Source organism: Gossypium hirsutum, chromosome D08 (genome assembly GCF_007990345.1).
Source record: "Gossypium hirsutum isolate 1008001.06 chromosome D08, Gossypium_hirsutum_v2.1, whole genome shotgun sequence".
Classification (NCBI taxonomy): domain Eukaryota; kingdom Viridiplantae; phylum Streptophyta; class Magnoliopsida; order Malvales; family Malvaceae; genus Gossypium; species Gossypium hirsutum.
Window position 1 is genome coordinate 1,455,150 of NC_053444.1, and position 21,182 is coordinate 1,476,331.

Below are 21,182 nucleotides of genomic sequence, written 5' to 3' on the forward strand. Positions count from 1 at the left end.
TGGTGTTAGTCAATTACCTAACAAAATGTATCACATGGGTTGTAGTTTTTAAGTTTATATACCAATTAAGTAAAATAGTCACTTTTGTTTGTCTTAAATTACATTTTAGCCACTTATGTTTGAAATATTACATTTTAGTCACTTACGTTATCGTGTTGTAACATTTTAGTCACTAAGCATTAATTGCCGTTAACAGTGTAACAGTAAGCTGACGTGACACGTTAAATCATCATTTCAAATGAAAATTTTAGGTTAAATTATACAATTGGTCTCTATATTTTTTTCGTTTTGAGAAATTTAATTTTTTTACGTTAAAAGAGATGAAGAAGTGAGGAAAATAGAGGGAGAAACAGAAAAGAATGAAAAAAAAAGGAAAAAAAGGAAACTTAAAAGAATATAAAAGACCTATTTGGCATTTAATAGAATATAACAGAGACAGCCCTACGTGGCAATCTAAATTAAATTTATTTAATTAAAAACATTTTTTCATCGCAACAACTGGACATCTAAGTTGGTATTTGAAACTCATTTGGACTGCCATGTAGGACTGCAGTTAGGGAGATAACAAAGCTTAACCGTAAAGTGAATACTTTGTAACAAAACGATAACATAAGCGACTAAAACGTAATATATCAAACATAAGTGACTAAAATGAAATCTAAGTCAAACAAAAGTGACTATTTTTACAGTTTACCCAACAATTTAATACTCTAATGACTAAACTGAAAATAGGGATAATTAATTTAGTGATTAACCGTGTAGTTAATGCTTACTAATTCAACTCGACTGCACACTGTGTAAACGAAACCTAACATTGAAGAGCTACGCCTACCAGCAACCAACTGCGTTTAAATCTTTGTTTTTTTTATTGCTAAATATAATTGTTTGATCGATCCGCTTGTTTACTTTTAGCTTCAGCTTTGCCTTTTCCGTCATCGCTTTGAAAAATCACTTTGATCTCATCGAAACTTCCTCAACATTTCTTCTCCTTTTCTTTTCACTCCCATTCCCCACATTAGCTCTCTCTGCATCTTAAAGGTATCTTTCACTTTCTCTTGATTTTCATGCTTTATGCCCCAATGGGTACTCCATACTCAAAATTTGGGAAATTTCATGGTTTTTTTTATATGGGTTTCATTTTTTCTATAATTTATTTTTGAGAAATATGTAAAATGTGGCTTCAAATTTGAAGTTTGGGGTAGAATGTATCTTTTTTTAGAGCTACAAAGTTACGCATTTTGGGTTTTTGGTAAGGTAAAAAGATGGAAAGTTTTGATGGGTTCATTTCATATTAATTTGGGTCTTTGAGGAATTTCTTCATACATTTATCGAGCAACACTTTTTAACCACAGTTTGACCGCTTTAGTTCATCTCCTTGACTTCAATTTTGTGAATTAAATATTTTCTTAAAGCAGAATGTGTGTTATTATGTATGTTTTGAGTAAGTCCCTGATTCATTTTGCCTGTATGTTTAAGGTTTCTTTTCATTTTTTCTGTAATTTATTTTTGGGAAATATGTAAAATGTGGCTTCATATTTGAAGTTTGGGGTGGAATGTATCTTTTTCATAGAGCTACAAAGTTAGGCATTTTGGGTTTTTGGTAAGGTAAAGAGATGGAAAGTTTTGATGGGTTCATTTCATATTAATTTGGGTCTTTGAGGAATTTCTTCATACATTTATCGTGCAACATTTTTTTACCACAGTTTGACTGCTTTAGTTCATTTTCTTGACTTCAAGTTTGTGAATTATATATGTTCTTAAAGCACAATGTGAGTTATTATGTTGTTTTGAGTAAGTCCCTGATTCATTTTTGCTTTCTGCAGATTCTTAGTTTCTGCTGTGAAATATCACTTCTTGAGAATGGCAGCAACAGCAGCTTCTGGCCTTCAACTAGCTTCAGCAAGACCCTGCATTGCATCTTCTCACAGGGTATTTAAGGCTGGTGCTGCCAGTCTAGATGTCAATTCCAAAGCTGTGTCATGGAATAAGCTAGCTAGTGCTTGCCATTTATCACAATCTTTGGAGCCTTTCCAGCGCAGTTTTGCATCATCTTCGGTAAATTTTAACAAAGTTGTGACAAAGGCAATGTCTGAATCTAGTGAAAATAAGCCGGTTTCTGGGTTGCCAATTGACTTGAAAGGTTTGACTTGCTATTTGTAGTACTTATGCCTATGTTCTCGTATAAGTTGCTCATGAAACTTTGCTGTCCGATTTCCTTATACGTCTCCTTCAGTAGAACAAATAATTTTCAGAAAATGATGTCTCTACTACATTTCTCTCCTTGACCTTTTTGTTATGGAGGGTTTACCTAACTGGAAGGCTGCTAATCCTGAGGGCTTTCATGAAGCTATTTTAATTCTTTAATAGTTTAAGCTTTTTTATTTTAAGTGTAAGAGTGCTGCTTTCTGCAGGTAAGAGGGCATTTATTGCTGGTGTAGCTGATGACAATGGATATGGCTGGGCAATAGCGAAATCTCTTGCTGCTGCAGGTGCTGAAATTCTAGTTGGGACCTGGGTGCCTGTAAGTAAATTAGATCTTTGTACTTTGTAGACCTTGTAGGTATTAACATAAAAATTTGTCATGCTGATGACAAGTTGGCCCTTGTAGGCTTTGAACATATTTGAAACCAGCTTGCGACGTGGAAAGTTCGATGAATCTCGATTGTAAGAGCTGGTTATATGTTGCAATTCAATGGATACTTACTCGAAGTGATGCCTTTTTTTTTTCTGATAGAAGTTGATATTTCAGATTGCCCAATGGCTCTTTAATGGAGATTACCAAAGTATATCCCCTAGATGCAGTCTTTGACAACCCTGATGATGTCCCTGAAGATGTAAGGGATAAGTTTATGACACTCCATGCAACACGCAGGTTAATAAGTCTCTATTATCTTTTTAACATCTTTTTATCTTGGTTATAACGTGCAGATAAAAACAAATAAGCGATATGCAGGATCTGCAAATTGGACTGTTAAGGTATGTATCGAAACACCTTCCATTATATAAAAAAAGAAAAAGCAGCCAGAAGTTCATGACTAGGAACTTTTAGAGCCTAAATTTTTAGTTCTCAAGTAAATTTGATTTCGTATTTGAACTGCCTACAGCGGTTATAGAAAACTATAGGATTTTTGATCCCTTTCAAGATGTACATTCTGTTAGGGGCTGAGCAAGAAAAACCAAAAGCTGACTGAATCGAGGTGTTTGGACGGTTTATGGAATACAAGTTAAAAAACTGCAATTTCCCGAAACCGAACCAAATTCTATTTTTTATTTAATTTATAATTAATTTTAATGATTTATGATATAAAGATAAATATTTTATATTTAAAATAATAAAATATTGGTTTTTTAGAAATATTTATGAAAAAACTTTTAACATTTTGTTAAATAATATTCAAAAGTCATAAAACAAAGTCATTTTATCAAAAATAAGTCTAAAAATCCAAAATAAAAAATTAATATGAAAAAACTGAGTAGCGAACTGAATCGAACCAAATTATGGACAGTTCAAAGAAATCTAAAAAACCTGACCTGACCGAATTGATATCACCCCTACTTTTTGTATGCTTAGCGGACAAGATTTATCAATATGTTATGTTAATTCTCATGTGTTGCAGGAAGTTGCTGAATCCGTTAAACAGGATTTTGGCAGCATTGACATTCTGGTGCATTCGCTAGCCAATGGGCCAGAGGTACGCATGGCTTTTGCTTCTAAATACTAATTGGTTTCTGCTTTATTCTTAACAAACAAATTCTTTTTAACAGGTCAGCAAACCTCTGCTGGAGACATCCCGGAATGGGTATCTTGCAGCTTTATCTGCTTCAAGTTACTCCTATGTTTCTTTACTCAAGCATTTTATCCCATTAATGAATCCAGGCATGTACTTTGTATTTTTTATTCGTCATTAGGTTCATGGTACGTCTTATGTTGATCTCTTATCAAATAAAATGTGTTTCTAAAATAAGCTATTTCTGATACAGGAGGCTCTTCTATTTCTCTTACATACATTGCTTCTGAGCGAATAATTCCGGGGTATGTTTGTTATATTTTGTTTTCATAATACTCCAAATCAATAGTTCTCATTAGGTGAAAGAAGTTTCAAACAATGTGATAATGCAGATATGGTGGAGGTATGAGTTCTGCTAAAGCTGCTCTAGAAAGTGATACAAGAGTGAGCTCCAGTTCTTCATTTTTCAACTTATTTATATGTTTAATTGATTGATTATTCAGTTTTCCGTAATTTGGCATATTCATGCCTTTCTCTATTCTCATTCAGGTACTTGCTTTCGAAGCAGGAAGAAAGCACAAAATTAGGGTGAACACAATATCTGCCGGTATGAAATGACTCTTGCTCTTTATCTTTTATCAACATTTTCAATATCATTACCTGAAAATTTTTCTTTTTTTTTTTTTGATCCATGACTTTTAATTTCAATGCCTTTCCTCGATATTGCCACGAGATAATTCGGTCCTTTTAGATATATCAATGCAGTGAAATGTTTCAAAGACTTCTGGTTATCCTTGTTGCACCCTGTCTCATCTCATATCGATGTTAGCTTTACCTCAGTAGAATTTTGTGTAAGCATAGTAGCATTATTTGCAACTACAAGCCCGATGCCTACTATTGAAGTCAATTAATGATTGCCCATTTCAAGGGGATAGTTGACAAAAATTATTTTCTTGATGGACTTTGTCTTACCGTGCTTGAAGAATTAACTAATGTAATAATTAGACTTCATAATTCGAATCATCGGTTGCGTTTAGACCTTGACCACGTTATTTGCCCGGCACGTAGCATGAGTAATACTAATGTCCCTAAGTTTCTTTCTTTTTCTGGTCTACAGGTCCATTAAGAAGTCGTGCTGCAAAAGCAATTGGATTTATTGATACAATGATTGAATATTCAATCGCCAACGCACCTCTTCAAAAAGAACTATCAGCAGGTTATTTTCTAGGAACCATTAAGATCTCCAGATGTTCCATATTTTCTTTTCATTTTTTACTGAATTAAAGAACTTAATGAAACAGATGAGGTGGGGAACGCTGCTGCCTTCTTGGCATCACCTTTGGCTTCGGCTATCACTGGTGCCGTCATATATGTCGATAACGGTCTCAACGCAATGGGTGTTGGAGTTGACAGTCCCATATTTAAAGACCTCAACATTCCTGGCGAAAAGCATTAGGGATCTGATAGCAAACTCGATGCCTAATTTTTAACTCTGAGATGTTTACCATCAGTACTGCTAGCAAACTCGACGCTGAATGTTCAATGTAAGACATTTGCTGTCGTACTGTGTCTAGGATGTTTCGGTCAGCGGCCCCATTTTTCCTTTAGAAGTTCATGCTCTGCCTTTTTGTTTTTTAGAATTTTTGAGTGTTTTTTGATACTGTCTAGCCTGAATTACTGTGCTGTTAAATCTTAGATTAAACTTTTTTGATAAACAATTTCAATTGATCACTGGGTTTTCAGTAATTTCCTAACTTTTTCTTGGTTTTAATCCTTTTACTAAACTCAAATTTGAGATTTTGTTGCACTTCAACTTAATTTAATCTTGCATTGTTAATTAATCCACTATTAATTATTACTGCTAATATAAATTTGGATAAACTACACTTTTAATCATTAAACCATTTGAAGTTTTTATTTTAATTACTTAATTAAATAATTATAATTTGATCATTAAATTATTCGAAAATTTTTATTTAACTTATTGGCTGTTAAAATTTATGTTATACGGTTTCCTCTATATGCATTATTTGCACCAACCAAAAACTCCTCTTTTACAGTTTAATTTTTTTTATAAAACAGCTTTGGACATCATGGATTTACAAAGTAAAATTTAAACAATTTTTTTTTCATTCTTCGACATCGATCGTATACTCTCTTTGTTAGTAAATATTGATCCATTACTTGAAGTAACTTAAATAATAACTTTCAATTAATTGAATAACCAAATTATAACTTTTATTTTGGTCAATAATTTAATCGCTAATGGTGTAGAAACTGTAAAATTTTCTTGAATATGCATTTACCACCTTTTTAACTAATCTCAACCACATGGGCCGCCAATTTTGGTATATATCGAATAGATCTGCAGTGATTCACTCAATTAAAAAATTATAGCTTCAGTCATTTTTATTTTTACTTTAACCTTAATTTATTTAGATAATTTTAGCCATTTTACTTTTTTTAAATAAAAAAATTAATTATTAAAATTTTAAAGACATTAAACAAAACACAAAAAAGTCACATATACTTCATAAGATTTAAAAAGATTAAATTCAAATTTTGGTAAAACATTCTGCTAAATCCAAAATATTCAACAGTCAATACCTTCCCACCCCAATATCCACAAGAGAATCACCCCAAAATATTTAACTCTTTGAATTGAACCCTAAGCTCAGCAGCCATTTCCAAACTAAAAAGATGGCTTTCATTTCGTCTTTGAATGTACATTTGTAGAGACTCTGTCTGTTACACAACCAGAGTTTAGCCAAGAGCATAAAAATTCCCAGACCAAATGTTGAGGACTCGAAAAATTCTTGAAACTAACATTAACCGAAACTCTTCTGCAATGGGAATTCGGGATAGATATACGAGCACAAAACAGCTTATGCTGATTTTTACACGCACACACATACGTATATATATGTAATTTCGAGAAAATTAGACCAATTGTCTCGGTGCTGTCGGGTCAAACCGAAAATAATGGATCCTACTTCACTTGGTTGCAAACCAGAATAAATAAGGAGAAAGTACAAAGCAAACAAAATGAATAACTTAAAAAACATCTAAAACGGTCAGGCATATATGAGCTAAGCATCTAAAAGATTCATAATACAAGCATTTCCCTAGATTAGAGTTTTAAATTAAAGTTACAATAAAACTAAATCCGATGAACCGGATAAACTAAAAAGATAGGTCATTTACCTTAGCTTGGTAGAAGGTCAAAAGGATAAAACAAGATACAAGCACTCGAAGTGGACGACGCTGCTACTGCTGTTGTTGTTGCTACTGCTACTGGATATACAAAAGCTGCGGCTAAAATCACAAGTCGTTAACCCCTCCCAATTCTTGCTTTGCTGACTATCTCTCATCGGCCGAGTCATTTATTGCCATCGGACCCTTCAATCATCCTACCTTCACCCATCTCATCGTATTGCCGTTTTCTCCATGCTCTTTCTTGATCCATTGATTGACCTTGTGAGAATCGATGCTCTCCATCTGGTTTTAAGCCAAACAAATAAATAAAAATAACAAATGCCGTTATTTTTTCACAAATATAGTTATAAAAATTCACTGTTTTGAGCTACATGGCTTTAAACACGTCAATCCGTTTTCTTGATGATGTTGTTGAAGTTGCAGGAACAGAAGTAAAATGTTCAACAATGAGAGACTTAAAAAGAAGCTACGGAATACATGCAGTACCCTCCCTTGTTTGAAATCCGTATCATTGTATTCTAATAATGAGAATCGCAATGAGGAAAACAATAATTAATTGGAAAAATGTACACCTTAGGCACAGGTAAATTGAGCATCCAAAAGCTACAATCATATTATACAACAGATGATGATGCATCCTTATTTTTACTATTATCGTATATCATGATTATACATAATTAGTTATTACCGCTTTCATCATCAGATGCCTCTTCAAGCCTCGCAATTGCATCAACTAGGGCTTGTTCATGTTCCTACAATGACAAATATCCATCACGATTGCTGCAATAGCTTAAGGTAGAACAAAATAAGACAACGGCTATACTTACTTTCAGCACTTTCTTTGCTTTCTCAATCTCTATGGGATCAGGATGGCTAGCGCCAAACACTTTTTCCACCTATTGAAAATTTACACAATTAGTAAAAGAGGAGAAACCACATGGGACGATCACAGTCTAATAGATGATCTTCCAATATCTATTATACCTCCTTAATTAGAGTATCTGTATGAAGTATCTCAATATCACCCAAAACCTTTTTTCCAACACCATTTTGCTTCGAAGGAAAATCCTTTTTGGCCTGACCCTTTAGACTCCCCCTACCTCTTCCTGCTCCGGCAACCCCGCCACCACGAGACATGGACTTCTTAACCCCATGGCCTTGTCCTGGGCGACCACCTCTACGGGATATTCCAGGATCTTCACCTTCCCATTTAATGTCTTCAGGAGATATCTGCCATCGTACACACATATAACAAATCAGTGGGTGACAGGAAAGTATAATTCAAAGGACATTTTTTCTAATCTTGTACTCCATGATCAAAAAGGACTGGACAAATAAAGTACCATTTTTATTTTTCTTACTGCTCTCTGAGCATCAAGTAGTAAAAAGTACGAACAGATGGTAAAAGAGAACCTAGGGAGTAACAAAAATGAGAAATGACACAATTATCAAAATTACCAATTCAGCATGCAATAATATAAGCCCAAAGTTTGATTTATAGGAGTTAGTGACATAAATACAACAGTTCAAACATGGACCCTATCCTATAAATGCAATGTACAACTGTTTATTGGGAGCAAATTGTCAAGATATGCAGATGGTAGACAAAAATGGTTGGTCTTCAATATAGTTATTTATAGGGAGATTGGAACAATAACTTGGTCATACAGTACAGTAATACATGATCCTAATTCATATTAGTAGATAATATATATTTGCAACAGTCACTTGGGAACCTCCTTAATTTACAATTCTAGGCAAACTGGCAGCATATTCATGAAAATCACATATGCTTGACCAAAGATGTAACTCTGAGATATAAAGCATATCTCTCAAAAAATATGGGTTCAAAAGGCAAGGATGGCAAACACATAAATTCAGCAATATCTGATAAATGGCGTAAAGGTTACTAAGAAACACATGCAACAACCTTAAGAGTTGATTTGTTAGAAAAGGTATGTGACATGTTAAATAAAGGTAAATCAGATCATAAAAGCAACAATGTGATGTATGAAATAGCATTAAGATACAACAATTCTACCTCTTTGAGATTGACCCATTCCCAGGTTTCATCTGCCGTATTAATATCATAAACCAAAGCATGCCGCCCCTATCAATATTGAGACATGGGATTATAAAGAGCTCCGTTAATTAACAGCTTATAGTATTATTGACAGTGAAATATACCTCAGCTGCGTTATAGTCTGTTATAACAGCCTCATAGAAATGGTTATCTTCGGGCCACCTGGTCCAAACTTTCCTTCCAATTAATGGATCGCATGGTGCTGCTTCAGCAGGTTCATTTGTTTCAAAGGCCCCTGAAGAAGTACGATTAGGAGGCTGTGGCCTTCCGGGAAGACCTGTGGAAGGGTACTGTGTGGACTGCATTGAGGATGCAGCAAAAGATGCATAAGCAGTAAGTGGCAGAAATAGAAATAGAATATGCTATCTCAATCATTAACGTTTCTTATGTCATTTGAAATAAATTAACTCACTGATTTTGACTTCTTGCTCTTTGCTCCTGGGGGAGGACCCCGTCTCAAGGCCGATGAAGATGGTTGCATAGATGGATGTAATGCAGGAGATGGTGCACCCATAGATAATGAAGCTACAGATTGTGATGTTTTTTGCTTCTTCCGTGATCCTGATACACTTGGACTAGGTAAAGGGTCATGAAGAGGCTGACTGGTACTAAGCATTCCAGGCTGGAGCCCACTCATGGTTCTCCACTCCCTAACAGTAATAATTGATCATAGTTCCCGTTACAATTCAGGGATAACCAGAAATCATTAATAAAAGTTGCTCAGCAGAGCATGGCATTCATATAATCAGACCTTATCCTACGGATGATGTCATCAGCATTAACCCTCAATAGAAGCTCCCTATGTTCCTCATCTGATACTCTCAACTCCTTTCTGAGTTCAGTAATTAAACTTTCCTTCTCCTGAGAGGGACAACATATTTGGTCAATAGCTTTAAAACAACTGATATAAGCTTCAATGGAAAAAAATATTGAATAGTTACGATACCCAAGTTAAAGCATCTGACTGAGCTTTAAAGGCCCGTAAGACTGAACAGTATGCTTCCTGCTCAATGAGATGGATTTGAGTTTCCATGTCGCCATGCATTCGAGGCAAAGGAGTGGAACCTGCAACTGCTGATCTTCCATTCCCAGCAGCAGTGCGACCCCCTCTTTGAAACCGATTCTGATGTGAAGGAGGAAGGTCATCATCTGTTCCTGCAGTTGTGTCAGCTCAGAAAGATTCATTATTTAAGTTAAGTTTCCAGGATGCCAGAAGATCTATGCAAGGGTTCAGAAGGAATAATCTACCTCTTATTACCAAAAGAAATCTGAGATACAAAAACTTTCATAAAGTTACAAGCTGTTAAATTGTTTCTTGAAATCACTCATTAATAAACATTTTAGAACACTTCAAATGACGTAGCAACATGGAGAAAGAGAAACAGATTTGCGAGCAAAAGGGAGCTTCAGCCTTTTGTGCATACAAGCTAACATTAGATTGAAAAGCAGGTTTCATAACCCTAGATACTTGCTCAATATTAGACAAGGTCCCCAAGGAAAGCCAACCAAGCTAATGAACCAAGTTCTTTTAATCTCACAAATCATCAAATTTACAAGGAAAAATAAAGACAAACTGAAATAGAACTTTTGAACTCAACTCACCACTGCTATCAGAAAGCGCATAGTCCATGACAGCTCCTTCAAAATTCAATCTTGACTAAATGCTATGAAAACCCTTTGGTCCAATAGAAGAAACAGAATCAAGGTACCAAATTGTTGAGAAAGATACCTGGAAACAATCAATAAAAACCCAAAATAGTCATAAATTCAGCTAAATGAAAACATCAATCAGCTAAACTAGCTATAAACTCCCCATTCCAAATCTTGGTGCTACAACAATTAGTAACAATTGATTATGCCAGCTGAACGCAAGATCCTTAAAGTATGCACTGAAAATATCGAGCATAGAAATTATAAGCCTAACTTTTTACTTCAAACCAGCTACTTGTCACCACTGCCATACTTTTCCTTCTCTCCGTCCAAAAGCCATAGTGCTTTCACTGTTCAACGAGTTAAATTGATGAGGTTTCAGCCTAATGAGTTTGCCTTCGCTCCTAATTATGCATTAATATGCAAATAATTGAGGTATCAATTAATTGTTACTATTTCTAGTCTACTCCTTTTTTTTGGCTTGTATAAGCACCATTGAAAATGGAATTAAATAACATTTTGAAACATTACAAATTTAACTCTTTTTGAAGAAACGCGTAATTTTTTACTTTAGCATAGAACAATTATATTAGGATTGGCATTGTATTTTAGCCATTTGATAATTGATGATTTTGCTTTTTATTACTTAAACCCTATAGCAACTTGCTTTTCATGAAGCAAAAAGGAAAATAGCCAATAACCAAAGAAACATAAATTCAAGCAAATTCGTTGAAACAAAAACCCTAATTCCCAAAAGTATGATCTTAACTAAAGAACATAAATTCAAAGATACAAACTTTCTACTCTAATCAAGCTTTACAATTTTTTAACCAGGCTCACCGCCATAAAACTAAAAAAAAATCAATTTCACATCAAGTTCTTCGAAGACAAACCCTAAATTCACAAAACTACGCTCCTATAATTACTCGAAAGAAAATCACAAAATCTTACAAACTTACCTTTTCTATCCAACGCCTCCTATTCCAAGGATGGAAAGCAACTTATTTCAACAAACATTTCTCAATTTTCAACCAAAATTCACTTCAAACAAGCTGCGAGACCAATAAAATTCAACGAATCTCTTCCAATAGCTAAACTCCGAGAAGCTCCAACACCACCAAAAAATACGAAACTTACTCGGATAAAAGTTCTTCGAATCCCAAGCAAAATAAGCTCGCGAAAGAAAAAGTCAATTCGAAACCGAACACGTTCGGTCAAGGGCGAAACTCCGATTCGAAAATTCAAATTCTGCTTGAAATTCGAGCAAATATTGAGATTTAACGAATTTAAGGAAAGATTTGGAGATGAAAATTAGGGATGAAACTAGGGTTTAGAGAGTGAAAAAAAATTTGTGTGACGAGATTTGGTTTGGATTGCGAATGAGAGAGAAAGAGAGAGAGAGAGTGCGTGTGTTTGAGACAGGAGAGAGAAACAACGCGGACTTGAAATATTTTTTTAATTTTTTTAGTTAATAATTCATTTTGAGTTCCGCCCTTTACGACCATAATTAATGTCGTTTTGATAAAATACAATTTGGATAAACCAAAACCAAAGTCATTAAACTATTAGTATGTTTATATTTTTGTTACTTAACTTCAAAATGTTACAAAATAGTCACTGAACTATTTAAAAGTTTTCACTTACGTCACTCAACTGTTAAAATCGTTGTTGTATGACCTTTTTTATTTGCACCGCCAGCACAAAATGAAAGCTTTCATTCTTTTCTAGAATTCAATTTTTTTTAATTATAAGGTTTGTTCTTCTACTCATTTACGAATATTAATTCATTGTACCGATCGTCGAATATAAAAAAATATGATTTAAAATTTAAATTAACAAAATTATTAAAAAAATAATATATAAATTTTGTCTTGAAATGATAATATTGAGATAGTAATATTATAACGTATTGGGTTGAATCTAGATATGTGCATGGATTTTTTTACTTTTTATATAAAATATAATGTCTTGGAATGATAAAATTAATTATTTACCTCGGATTTCTTAAATTGGATAAGAAAAACATATTTAAATACGTTCGAATTTATATTTTCAGATGCCAAACGAGCTAAAAGTAATTATCTTAAATTCTAATGACGTCACCTGTTTGTTAGTATGTTGATATAAATTATACATATAATATGTACGAAAATGTTTAAAATATGAATAGTATATTTTAAATATCTTTGTGTAATATCTAAACTAAAATTTAATACTCGAGCTTATTAGTTGGACAAATGGAAGGGTTTAGTTGTTACAACTTTAATGCATTGTGTAATTTAATTCATGTCAATTTTAAAAGCGAGCAATTAAGGATAATTAATCGCTGTTAATATTTTTCGTCAATTGTGCATATTTTTATTAGTTTAATAACAAAATTAGCCTTTATAGTTTACATGTTTTATCATTTAGGTCTTGATTTAACAAAATTGGACTACAACGCTTGCACATTCTGTAAACATTTGCATAAAGTATGTAAACATTAAATGCTAAATTTGTTATTATACTAGTCAAAATTATGTACAATTCATGGAAAACATTAATGTCGTGAGTAAATTGCCTTTTATTGCTCGTTTTCAAAATTAACAGAGATTTAATTATTTCAATCTTTTAATCAGGGGTCAATTATTGGTAAAAAGACCTCTCGAGTCTCTCTCAAATTCGAAATTGAGCAAATTTATTTCTCTAAAAAAAATGGAACAATTTAATCCCTATCAATTTTGAAAGTGAGCAGTTAAGAATAATTAATTGCAACGTTAAATGTTTTGTTATGCATAAATCTGATTGGTATAATAACAAATTTAGACCTCAAAGTTTACACATTTTGTCAATTTAGTAATGATTTAACAAATTTTAGCTAGCAACGTTTGTATAAATGTGTAAAATGTTGAAGTTGAACTTGTTTAATTTTTTAGAATCTAGACCAATTTGACAAAACATGTAAACATCGCAAACTAAATTTATTGTTATACCAATTAAAATTATGTATTGAATATATTAGTGTCGCGGTTAATTGTCCTTAATTGCTCACTTTCAAAATTAATAGGGATTAAATTACTTCGATTTTTTTAGAGGGACCAATTTACTCAATTTCAAAATTGAGAATGTCCGAAGATGTCCTTTTACCTCAATAATTCAATATGAAAATTAAGGGGGCTACAGAAGTGCTTATACCATTTGTTTTACAAAAATGTAAAATACTTTTTGGTGCATGTATTCTAAAGAGATGATCTAACTTGTGGCCATTATCTTAGCAATTAGCTCTATTTTGGTACTCGTATCATTTTCTTTCACATTGGTACATGAATGTGTTAATTAAATTCATTTTGGTCATTGAACTTAGATTCAGTCAAAATTTGATGATGTGACCAATATTTTTGGAACAAGATTAATTAGTTAGTTGGCTCGATGGGACAGAGAACCAATTAATATACTAGTCCGAACTTCAAATAAATGAGTTGAACCGATTGAATTAAAAACTGCTCAAAACCCAAAAAAAAATGGAAAACTTGGATAAAAACTCATAGTTGAATAGGTTGAATGAGTTTAATATATATTTGTGAATTTTTATTAGTTTAGCAACGGAACAAAACAAACCGATTGAATCAATAACCAATGGTTGATTGGTTTGGCTACTAGTCCAGTTATTAAAATACTATACGTGACACTCTAGGATTGTACCACTTCGTCACTTGAAATATTATATAAATATTTTAAAATTCAAATGATGATTTGACACAATCTCGGAATGCCACATTATCAAACTTTAATAATTTTCAAGTTTAGGACCGAAATAAATCTAGATGTCAAGTTCGAATACCAAAATGAATCACAAAAAGTATAAGTATCAAAATAGATCTAGTTGCCAAATTCAAGCCCCAAAATTTAATTATCTTTACTTTAAGGGTAACTTACAATTAAGGTAACTAAACTATTAGTAAATTTACGTTTTGATAACTTAACTTTAAAAAGTTACAAAATGGTCGCTCAACTATTTGAAAATTTTCATTTAAGTCATTGGGATATTAAAATCACTATTGCATGGCATTATCCATTCACACTGTTTGCATCAATCAAAAGTTTTTATTCATTTCTCTTTTACAGCTCATTTTTTTTTCATTAAAAAATAACTTTGAACGTTACGAATCTACTAACAAAAATTCAAACAACTTTCTTTTTCAATATCTGAAACTGACCGTTAGATTAACTTGGATCTAAGGCATGTTTTCCTACTCGTTGTTGGGTATTGATCCACCATATTGGTTGTTGAATCGTCACTTTGAGCTCGCTAATTGGATTTAAAAAAAAAACTAAATTTTTTTGAATAGTTCAGTGACTAAAATAAAAAACTTCGAATAATTCAATGTTCTTTTTGTAACTTTTTGAAGTTGAATGATCAAAACGTAAACATACCAATAGTTCAGTGACCTTAAGTGGAATTTACCTTATTTTAAACGCAAAAATATTACCTAATAAAATAAAAAATATAAGAATAAAAACGCAAAATTTCAAATTTTCACACGTGTGAAAGACTTGGTTGGATGGTAAGGTTACGTATATCCATTAGATCAACAATCAACACACCTCTTTACCTTCTTTCAAAATTTTAAAAGGAAAAAAAATAAAAAAATAAAAAAAAAAAGGAAAATGAGATTTCATTTCTCTCCAAAGACACCGCTCTTCTCACTCTCTTCTTCCTCTATCACTTCCCTTTGCCTCCGTCCTTTCCTTCCTTCTGCCCCTAAATCCCCTTTTTACCCTTCCCTCGCATGCCACGCGTCCACCGGCGGCAACCTTCGCATGGACTCGACTTCACCGGATCCCTCCTCTTCCTCCTCCGTCTCCGTTGACTCCGTCGCCGACGGTTTGAAAAACCAAAGCTTAAGAGAACATGATATCAGTAATAATAATAATATGAACAATGAAAATAAGAAGAATAATGGTAAATTGAGCCTTGAAGATCTTAATTGGGACCATTCATTCGTTAGAGAACTGCCTGGTGACCCTAGAAGCGATTCAATTCCACGTCAGGTTTGATTTCTACTATTTTATTTTTTCATGTTTTTAGTTTTATGCTTCTTATTTATTTCTCGGTTGAATTGAAATTTGTTGAAAGTGTTATGTATTTATTTATTTTATGATTCTGTTAGTTTTTCTTTTGCCTAAACTGTTTTATTTTTTCAAACTGCAATTTTTTAGTTAACTAGCGAGGAATATCAACGTTTCGTATTAGATTTTTATTTTTATTTTTTCTAAGTTTTATGGTGATTTTGTAGGTTTTCCATGCATGTTATACAAAAGTTTTGCCGTCAGCTGAAGTAGAGAATCCTAAGCTTGTTGCCTGGTCAGATTCAGTGGCTGATTTGCTTGATTTGGATCCCAAAGAGTAAGTATTGCTTTACATTGGATTTCAAAACATAGCAGCGAATGAAGGATGAATGGTGATGGGCATCAGGAAAATCTGTATTCCGTATTTAGACCCTAGAAGTAAGTTCAACCAGTTTTAAATTAAAGAAAAATGAAGCTGAAACGAAGAGATATTTTCTCGGGCATGCCTTTCTACTCATTAAACCGTAAAAACAAGCGCTAGGGTCTAAATTACTTCTAGCCTCATCAAATGGGCATCAAATTTTGGCTCTTGAAGCGATAACATTGTCTGGCACTGCCTTTGCTCCCAGGGGCACGCCATGACTACACTGAACTTGCATGTGGGAACTTGGGTTGTATTTCATATCTGTTTATCATTGAAACTGCTAGATGTAGTATTTAAAAATAAAATAAAAAATTCCCTTGGAATGTTCAAATTTCAACATTTGTATGAATTAATTGATGAAGGGGAAGGGAGGGGGAGACCGGGGATAAATTTGCAAAGCTAACAGTGATCATGTGCCAATGATTTATGGAGATGTCATGCTATTTCTATATGTGTCTGGTATTTTGATATTTTTTCTGTACAAACATTGAAGTTCATGTTTTGTTTTTAAAGCTTGTTTTGTGTTTGAAATGGCTTCTTATTTTGTGCTATCTGTGTCTTTGAAAGTGAGATGGATTAATTGCCATATATAGGATACATAATCCTATAGAAGGATTAGATTGGAAACGCCTTATGAATAGGATTATTTTGAATAAGTTTAGGGCATCTTGTCATGTATGCATGGAAATAAGATAAACTATGATCATTCACTCATCAGCTTTGCATTGTAAGACCTAATATATTATCCTATCAAGAAAATTCTCTGTAGGATTAATTCAATGCACATAATCTTGAGAAATTTATCTTTCATGCATTGGTTTTGATTGTTATTTACTTCCTTTTTATGTATTCCCGCATTGCATCATGTTGTCCAAGGGATTAACTGTACAGCTCTTTATCGGTGTTGCAGATTTGAAAGACCAGATTTTCCCCTTAAATTTTCTGGGGCTTCTCCCTTGGCAGGAGCGTAAGTATTTGTCTTCTGTTCTTTTTACAAATTACTTTCTGCTACTTCCTTAGTCACTCTCCATTTGGTCCTCTTTGATATTTCCTATGACAGGGTGCCATATGCTCAATGCTATGGAGGACATCAGTTTGGCACATGGGCTGGTCAACTGGGTGACGGCCGTGCCATTACTCTTGGGGAGATAATGAATTCGAAATTAGAAAGGTGGGAACTGCAGCTTAAAGGAGCTGGGAAGACGCCATACAGTCGATTTGCAGATGGGCTTGCAGTTTTACGGAGTAGCATCCGTGAATATCTTTGCAGTGAAGCAATGCATTTTCTAGGAATTCCAACTACTCGCGCTCTTTGTCTTGTGACTACAGGAAAATTTGTAACTCGGGACATGTTTTATGAGTATGTTCATTGGATTTTGTTTTTTATTAAGATAACCACGGGCTGACAAGACATTTCTTGCATACAATGTATAACTATGTAGGGTGTATTTTCAATTATAACTCTTTACATTTTTTACTGCAGTGGCAATCTAAAGGATGAGCCTGGTGCAGTTGTTTGCAGAGTTTCCCAGTCCTTTCTGCGGTTTGGTTCATTCCAAATACATGCTTCAAGGGGAGGAGAGGACCTTGGTATTGTACGTTCGTTGGCAGACTATGCCATCAGACATCATTTCCCTCACATTGAGAACATGAGCAAAAGTGAGAGCTTGTCTTTTAGCACTGGTGACAATGATCAATCAGTTGTGGATTTGACTTCAAACAAGTATGCAGGTAAACATTAAGATTCGTTCCCACACGTTGTATGAAGTGTAAACGTCAAGAACAAAGTGAAAGTTGTACTAGTAAAATTTGGATAGGTAAAATATCTAGCGGCCCTGAGAACTTGATTTCCTATTGCTTTTGGCTTTAAACTCTTTTACATTCAAAAGCTGTAGGATATTCTGATTCTTCCCTAAGTTAACATAGAACATATGACTGACTTAACATACTGAATAAAGGCCTGGTTTCTTGTATGGTGCTGACTTGTGCATCTAGGCCAATGGCGTGTCCACTCCTTTAACTAGTGTCACGATTTGTGCAAGTGATTGAGACAGGATAGCTTCACTCTTTGCTTCTGGGTCACTGTGAAGCACTTTGTTAAAAAAAATTGTCACTTCTGATCCATGGAGCATAAATTTTGGTTTGAAAGCCGAAACCAGATGAGAATTGTCTTGCTTTAGGTAAACTAATCCACGTAGGTACATAGAGAATTGAATTTGACTGTGTTGTGGAAGACATGAGTGCTTTCTTGCTCCTCCGCTGTGCAATTTTTCGGTTTCCTTTTTGGGGGTGAATGAAGACAATTAGTCAAGTCTTGCGTATGCCTTTTGCACATATTGGTAACGATTCTAATATTTACTACTCTTGTTTATGTACAGCATGGACAGTGGAGATTGCTGAGCGTACTGCCTCTTTGGTTGCTAGATGGCAGGGAGTTGGCTTTACTCATGGTGTGCTGAACACGGACAACATGAGTATTTTAGGTCTCACCATTGATTATGGTCCTTTTGGATTTTTGGATGCTTTTGATCCGAGTTACACACCAAATGTTACAGATCTTCCAGGGAGAAGATACTGTTTTGCAAATCAGCCTGATATTGGCTTATGGAATATTGCACAATTTGCCTCAACTTTGATGACTGCCAACTTGATAAGTGATCAAGAAGCAAATTATGCTATGGAAAGGTATGTCTGGTTTGTGTTCTCTTTCTTTGCAATAAAACTAAAGTATTCCATTGTAGACAATCAAATAAGTTGTCCTGCTATACAGGTATGGGGCAAAATTTATGGACGATTATCAAGCAATACTGAGCCAAAAGGTTGGCCTCCAAAAATACAATAAACAGCTTGTCAATAAACTTCTTAGTAATTTGGCTGTTGATAAAGTGGATTACACGAACTTCTTTCGAGCACTTTCCAATATCAAAGCAGATCCTAGCATTCCAGGTGATGAGTTATTGGTGCCACTGAAAGCTGTTCTGCTAGACATTGGCAAGGAACGCAAGGAGGCGTGGACTAGTTGGGTACAATCCTACATTCAAGAGGTACAATTGGGTTTTTCCTCATATGAATATGCACATAGATATTAAGGTAAAGGTATCATGGAGGCCCCTGTATTAGAAATTGGATTTCTATTGTTAAAATTTTTCATTAATTTTTGTTGTTAAATTGTTTCGTGTATATCAGCGTAAGGTACACGCGACACATTATGTGTTCCTGTCTGGTTATTCGGTCAACCATGTAAGTTTTTAACAATACAAATTGATGTAATTTTTAATAGAAAGAACCAATTTGCTCTTTGATTTGATGTACAAAGACTAATTTGTCCTTTTTTTAATAAAGGGAGGCAAAATATAATATGGCTTCTAGAGGGCTTCCATGGTACTTTTACCTCCATATTAATCATAGCCGAAATCTCACAAACTCGTTTTTTTTTTTTTACTGCAGCTTGTTGCGAGCGGCATCTCAGATGAGGAGAGGAAAGCTTCAATGAACTCAGTTAACCCTAAATATGTTCTCAGGAACTACTTATGTCAGAGCGCCATCGATGCAGCTGAAATGGGCGACTTCGAAGAAGTCCGAAGGCTCCTTAAAGTAATGGAGCGACCATATGATGAACAACCGAGAATGGAAAAATATGCTCGTTTGCCTCCAGCATGGGCTTATCGGCCTGGTGTGTGTATGCTATCCTGTTCGTCATGAGTTTATCACTTAAGGTACGTTATACAAAAATCACAAATACCAAAAAAGAAAAAAATGATTGTACCTTCGTATATAATAGTGGAAAAGATTTTTATTTCCCTTTTCCTCTCCTATATCATAAAATTTAGTAGTGCTTGTATACCCTTTTAGGCTTTTATGTTGTATGCTTGTTTATGCTTTGACCATGCCATTATTTCTGATACCTATATAGCCCATTTGTTGTATGTATAACAACAGAAGCAAGGATTAAATTTAGAATTTAACTCTTAATCTTACCTAGTGTTTTTTTATTTTTTATTTAATGTCTAGAATTATTTATAAATCCTCCTCAATTCATAAATAGGAGGATTAAACGTGTTTGAGCGTGTTCAAACTCATATCCTTCTACACTAGCAACAATGCTGATGCTAGTCGAGCTAAGACTCAATCGGCAATCTTACTAGTGTAGTAAGCATCAAATTTATGCTGCTTTTGAGTTTATGTGATTTTTTAAGGTGTTTGATATGTGTGTCCGATGTATATCCGGAGATGCATAATTGCATACGTAGATGTGATCTTAATACATAAAAGCATAAAAAAGATGGATATGCTTATTGGATATATATATATGTAAGTATGTATGTAATGTATCCGGTATTCATATATGAAATTCAATGAAGAGGTGGCCCAAATTAGATTAGAAGATGATGAGTGATGGTGTTGCAATAGACTGGTTCAAGGGTAAAGGGTAAAGGGTAAAGGGTAGGGTTATATATTCAAATATGAAGGATCATTCAGAACTTAGAATTAAAACGATATTGAGTTTGGAAAAAAAAATAGATCTGTTTAAAATAAGGTCGAGGTCAACATTTGAAGTGCTTGATTTAGTTCGGTCATATTTATTTTCAACTTGTTTTAGTATTATTTATTCATCTGAATGAAAACGGAAATGACCCCGACCCAAACGTCCTTATTGGCAATTCTCTGCATCATCATCACCTATTTGGTTTAAAGAATTTGTTTTTAATGATTTTTTTTATAATTTTTTTGGTTAAAGAATTTATTTTTAATGGTTCTTTTTATATTTTTAAAATTTATATAAAATTTAGAAAGAAGTAAATATTATGGTACAATATCAGTGTTTCATGACATACTTCCACAAAAGGATGAAAAAAATGAAAACTATTTTCAAGTTTTTTCTTTTTCATCCCTAAAAGTATTGATAAATGTTTCGAATTTTAAATTAATCTTTAAACTTCAAAATGTTTTAATTGAATTATTAAAGTAATTTAGTTATTAACTAAGATACTAAAGCTGTCAACTAAGATGTTAAATACTAGTTTGAATTTAT

The 21,182-nt window shown here is 33.7% G+C and overlaps 3 protein-coding genes across 5 annotated transcripts; 2 read left to right on the top strand and 1 right to left on the bottom strand.

Moving 5' to 3' along the window:
• Positions 1-772: 772 nt before the first annotated feature.
• LOC121220156 (enoyl-[acyl-carrier-protein] reductase [NADH], chloroplastic) lies at positions 773-5,474 on the top strand. The gene is made up of 13 exons (XM_041099422.1): positions 773-1,038; positions 1,824-2,140; positions 2,412-2,521; positions 2,609-2,664; positions 2,750-2,834; positions 2,929-2,976; positions 3,618-3,692; positions 3,766-3,877; positions 3,982-4,033; positions 4,121-4,172; positions 4,278-4,335; positions 4,846-4,944; positions 5,030-5,474. Exons 2-13 carry the CDS (start codon positions 1,861-1,863, stop codon positions 5,182-5,184), a joined length of 1,182 nt encoding a protein of 393 aa, XP_040955356.1. The 5' UTR covers positions 773-1,038; positions 1,824-1,860; the 3' UTR covers positions 5,185-5,474.
• Positions 5,475-6,758: 1,284 nt separating this feature from the next.
• LOC121220158 (protein EMSY-LIKE 3) lies at positions 6,759-12,116 on the bottom strand. 3 transcript variants are annotated; one of them, XM_041099427.1, is made up of 12 exons: positions 11,637-12,110; positions 10,952-11,027; positions 10,630-10,756; positions 9,974-10,182; positions 9,779-9,888; positions 9,440-9,677; positions 9,132-9,326; positions 8,986-9,054; positions 7,929-8,174; positions 7,772-7,840; positions 7,633-7,696; positions 6,759-7,226 (listed from the first exon to the last, which is right to left on the bottom strand). In XM_041099427.1, the coding sequence occupies exons 3-12, from the start codon at positions 10,655-10,657 to the stop codon at positions 7,108-7,110; spliced, it is 1,347 nt and encodes a 448-aa protein (XP_040955361.1). In that variant the 5' UTR covers positions 10,658-10,756; positions 10,952-11,027; positions 11,637-12,110; the 3' UTR covers positions 6,759-7,107. The 3 variants fall into 3 exon arrangements, with proteins under 3 accessions (XP_040955361.1, XP_040955359.1, XP_040955360.1); XM_041099425.1 differs by lacking the exon at positions 10,952-11,027 and having other exon boundaries at positions 11,637-12,116; XM_041099426.1 differs by lacking the exon at positions 10,952-11,027 and having other exon boundaries at positions 11,815-12,108.
• A 3,140-nt stretch (positions 12,117-15,256) lies between these two features.
• On the top strand, positions 15,257-20,127 carry LOC121220159 (protein adenylyltransferase SelO). The gene is made up of 8 exons (XM_041099428.1): positions 15,257-15,708; positions 15,954-16,063; positions 17,061-17,117; positions 17,211-17,510; positions 17,634-17,881; positions 18,529-18,835; positions 18,921-19,194; positions 19,598-20,127. The coding sequence occupies exons 1-8, from the start codon at positions 15,325-15,327 to the stop codon at positions 19,850-19,852; spliced, it is 1,935 nt and encodes a 644-aa protein (XP_040955362.1). The 5' UTR covers positions 15,257-15,324; the 3' UTR covers positions 19,853-20,127.
• Positions 20,128-21,182: the final 1,055 nt, after the last annotated feature.

Excerpts from the sequence above, each read along its gene's own strand:
- LOC121220156 (XM_041099422.1), top strand. The coding sequence starts at position 1,861 with ATGGCAGCAACAGCAGCTTCTGGCCTTCAACTAGCTTCAGCAAGACCC. Across the intron at positions 4,034-4,120 it reads TCTGAGCGAATAATTCCGGG|ATATGGTGGAGGTATGAGTT; the intron begins GTATGTTTGTTA and ends GTGATAATGCAG. Across the intron at positions 4,173-4,277 it reads CTCTAGAAAGTGATACAAGA|GTACTTGCTTTCGAAGCAGG; the intron begins GTGAGCTCCAGT and ends ATTCTCATTCAG.
- LOC121220158 (XM_041099425.1), bottom strand. The coding sequence starts at position 10,657 with ATGGACTATGCGCTTTCTGATAGCAGTG. Across the intron at positions 9,327-9,439 it reads AGAGCAAGAAGTCAAAATCA|TCCACACAGTACCCTTCCAC; the intron begins GTGAGTTAATTT and ends TCCTCAATGCAG. Across the intron at positions 7,841-7,928 it reads CAGATACTCTAATTAAGGAG|GTGGAAAAAGTGTTTGGCGC; the intron begins GTATAATAGATA and ends AATTTTCAATAG.
- LOC121220159 (XM_041099428.1), top strand. The coding sequence starts at position 15,325 with ATGAGATTTCATTTCTCTCCAAAGACACCGCTCTTCTCACTCTCTTCT. Across the intron at positions 17,118-17,210 it reads GCTTCTCCCTTGGCAGGAGC|GGTGCCATATGCTCAATGCT; the intron begins GTAAGTATTTGT and ends TTCCTATGACAG. Across the intron at positions 17,511-17,633 it reads ACTCGGGACATGTTTTATGA|TGGCAATCTAAAGGATGAGC; the intron begins GTATGTTCATTG and ends TTTTTACTGCAG.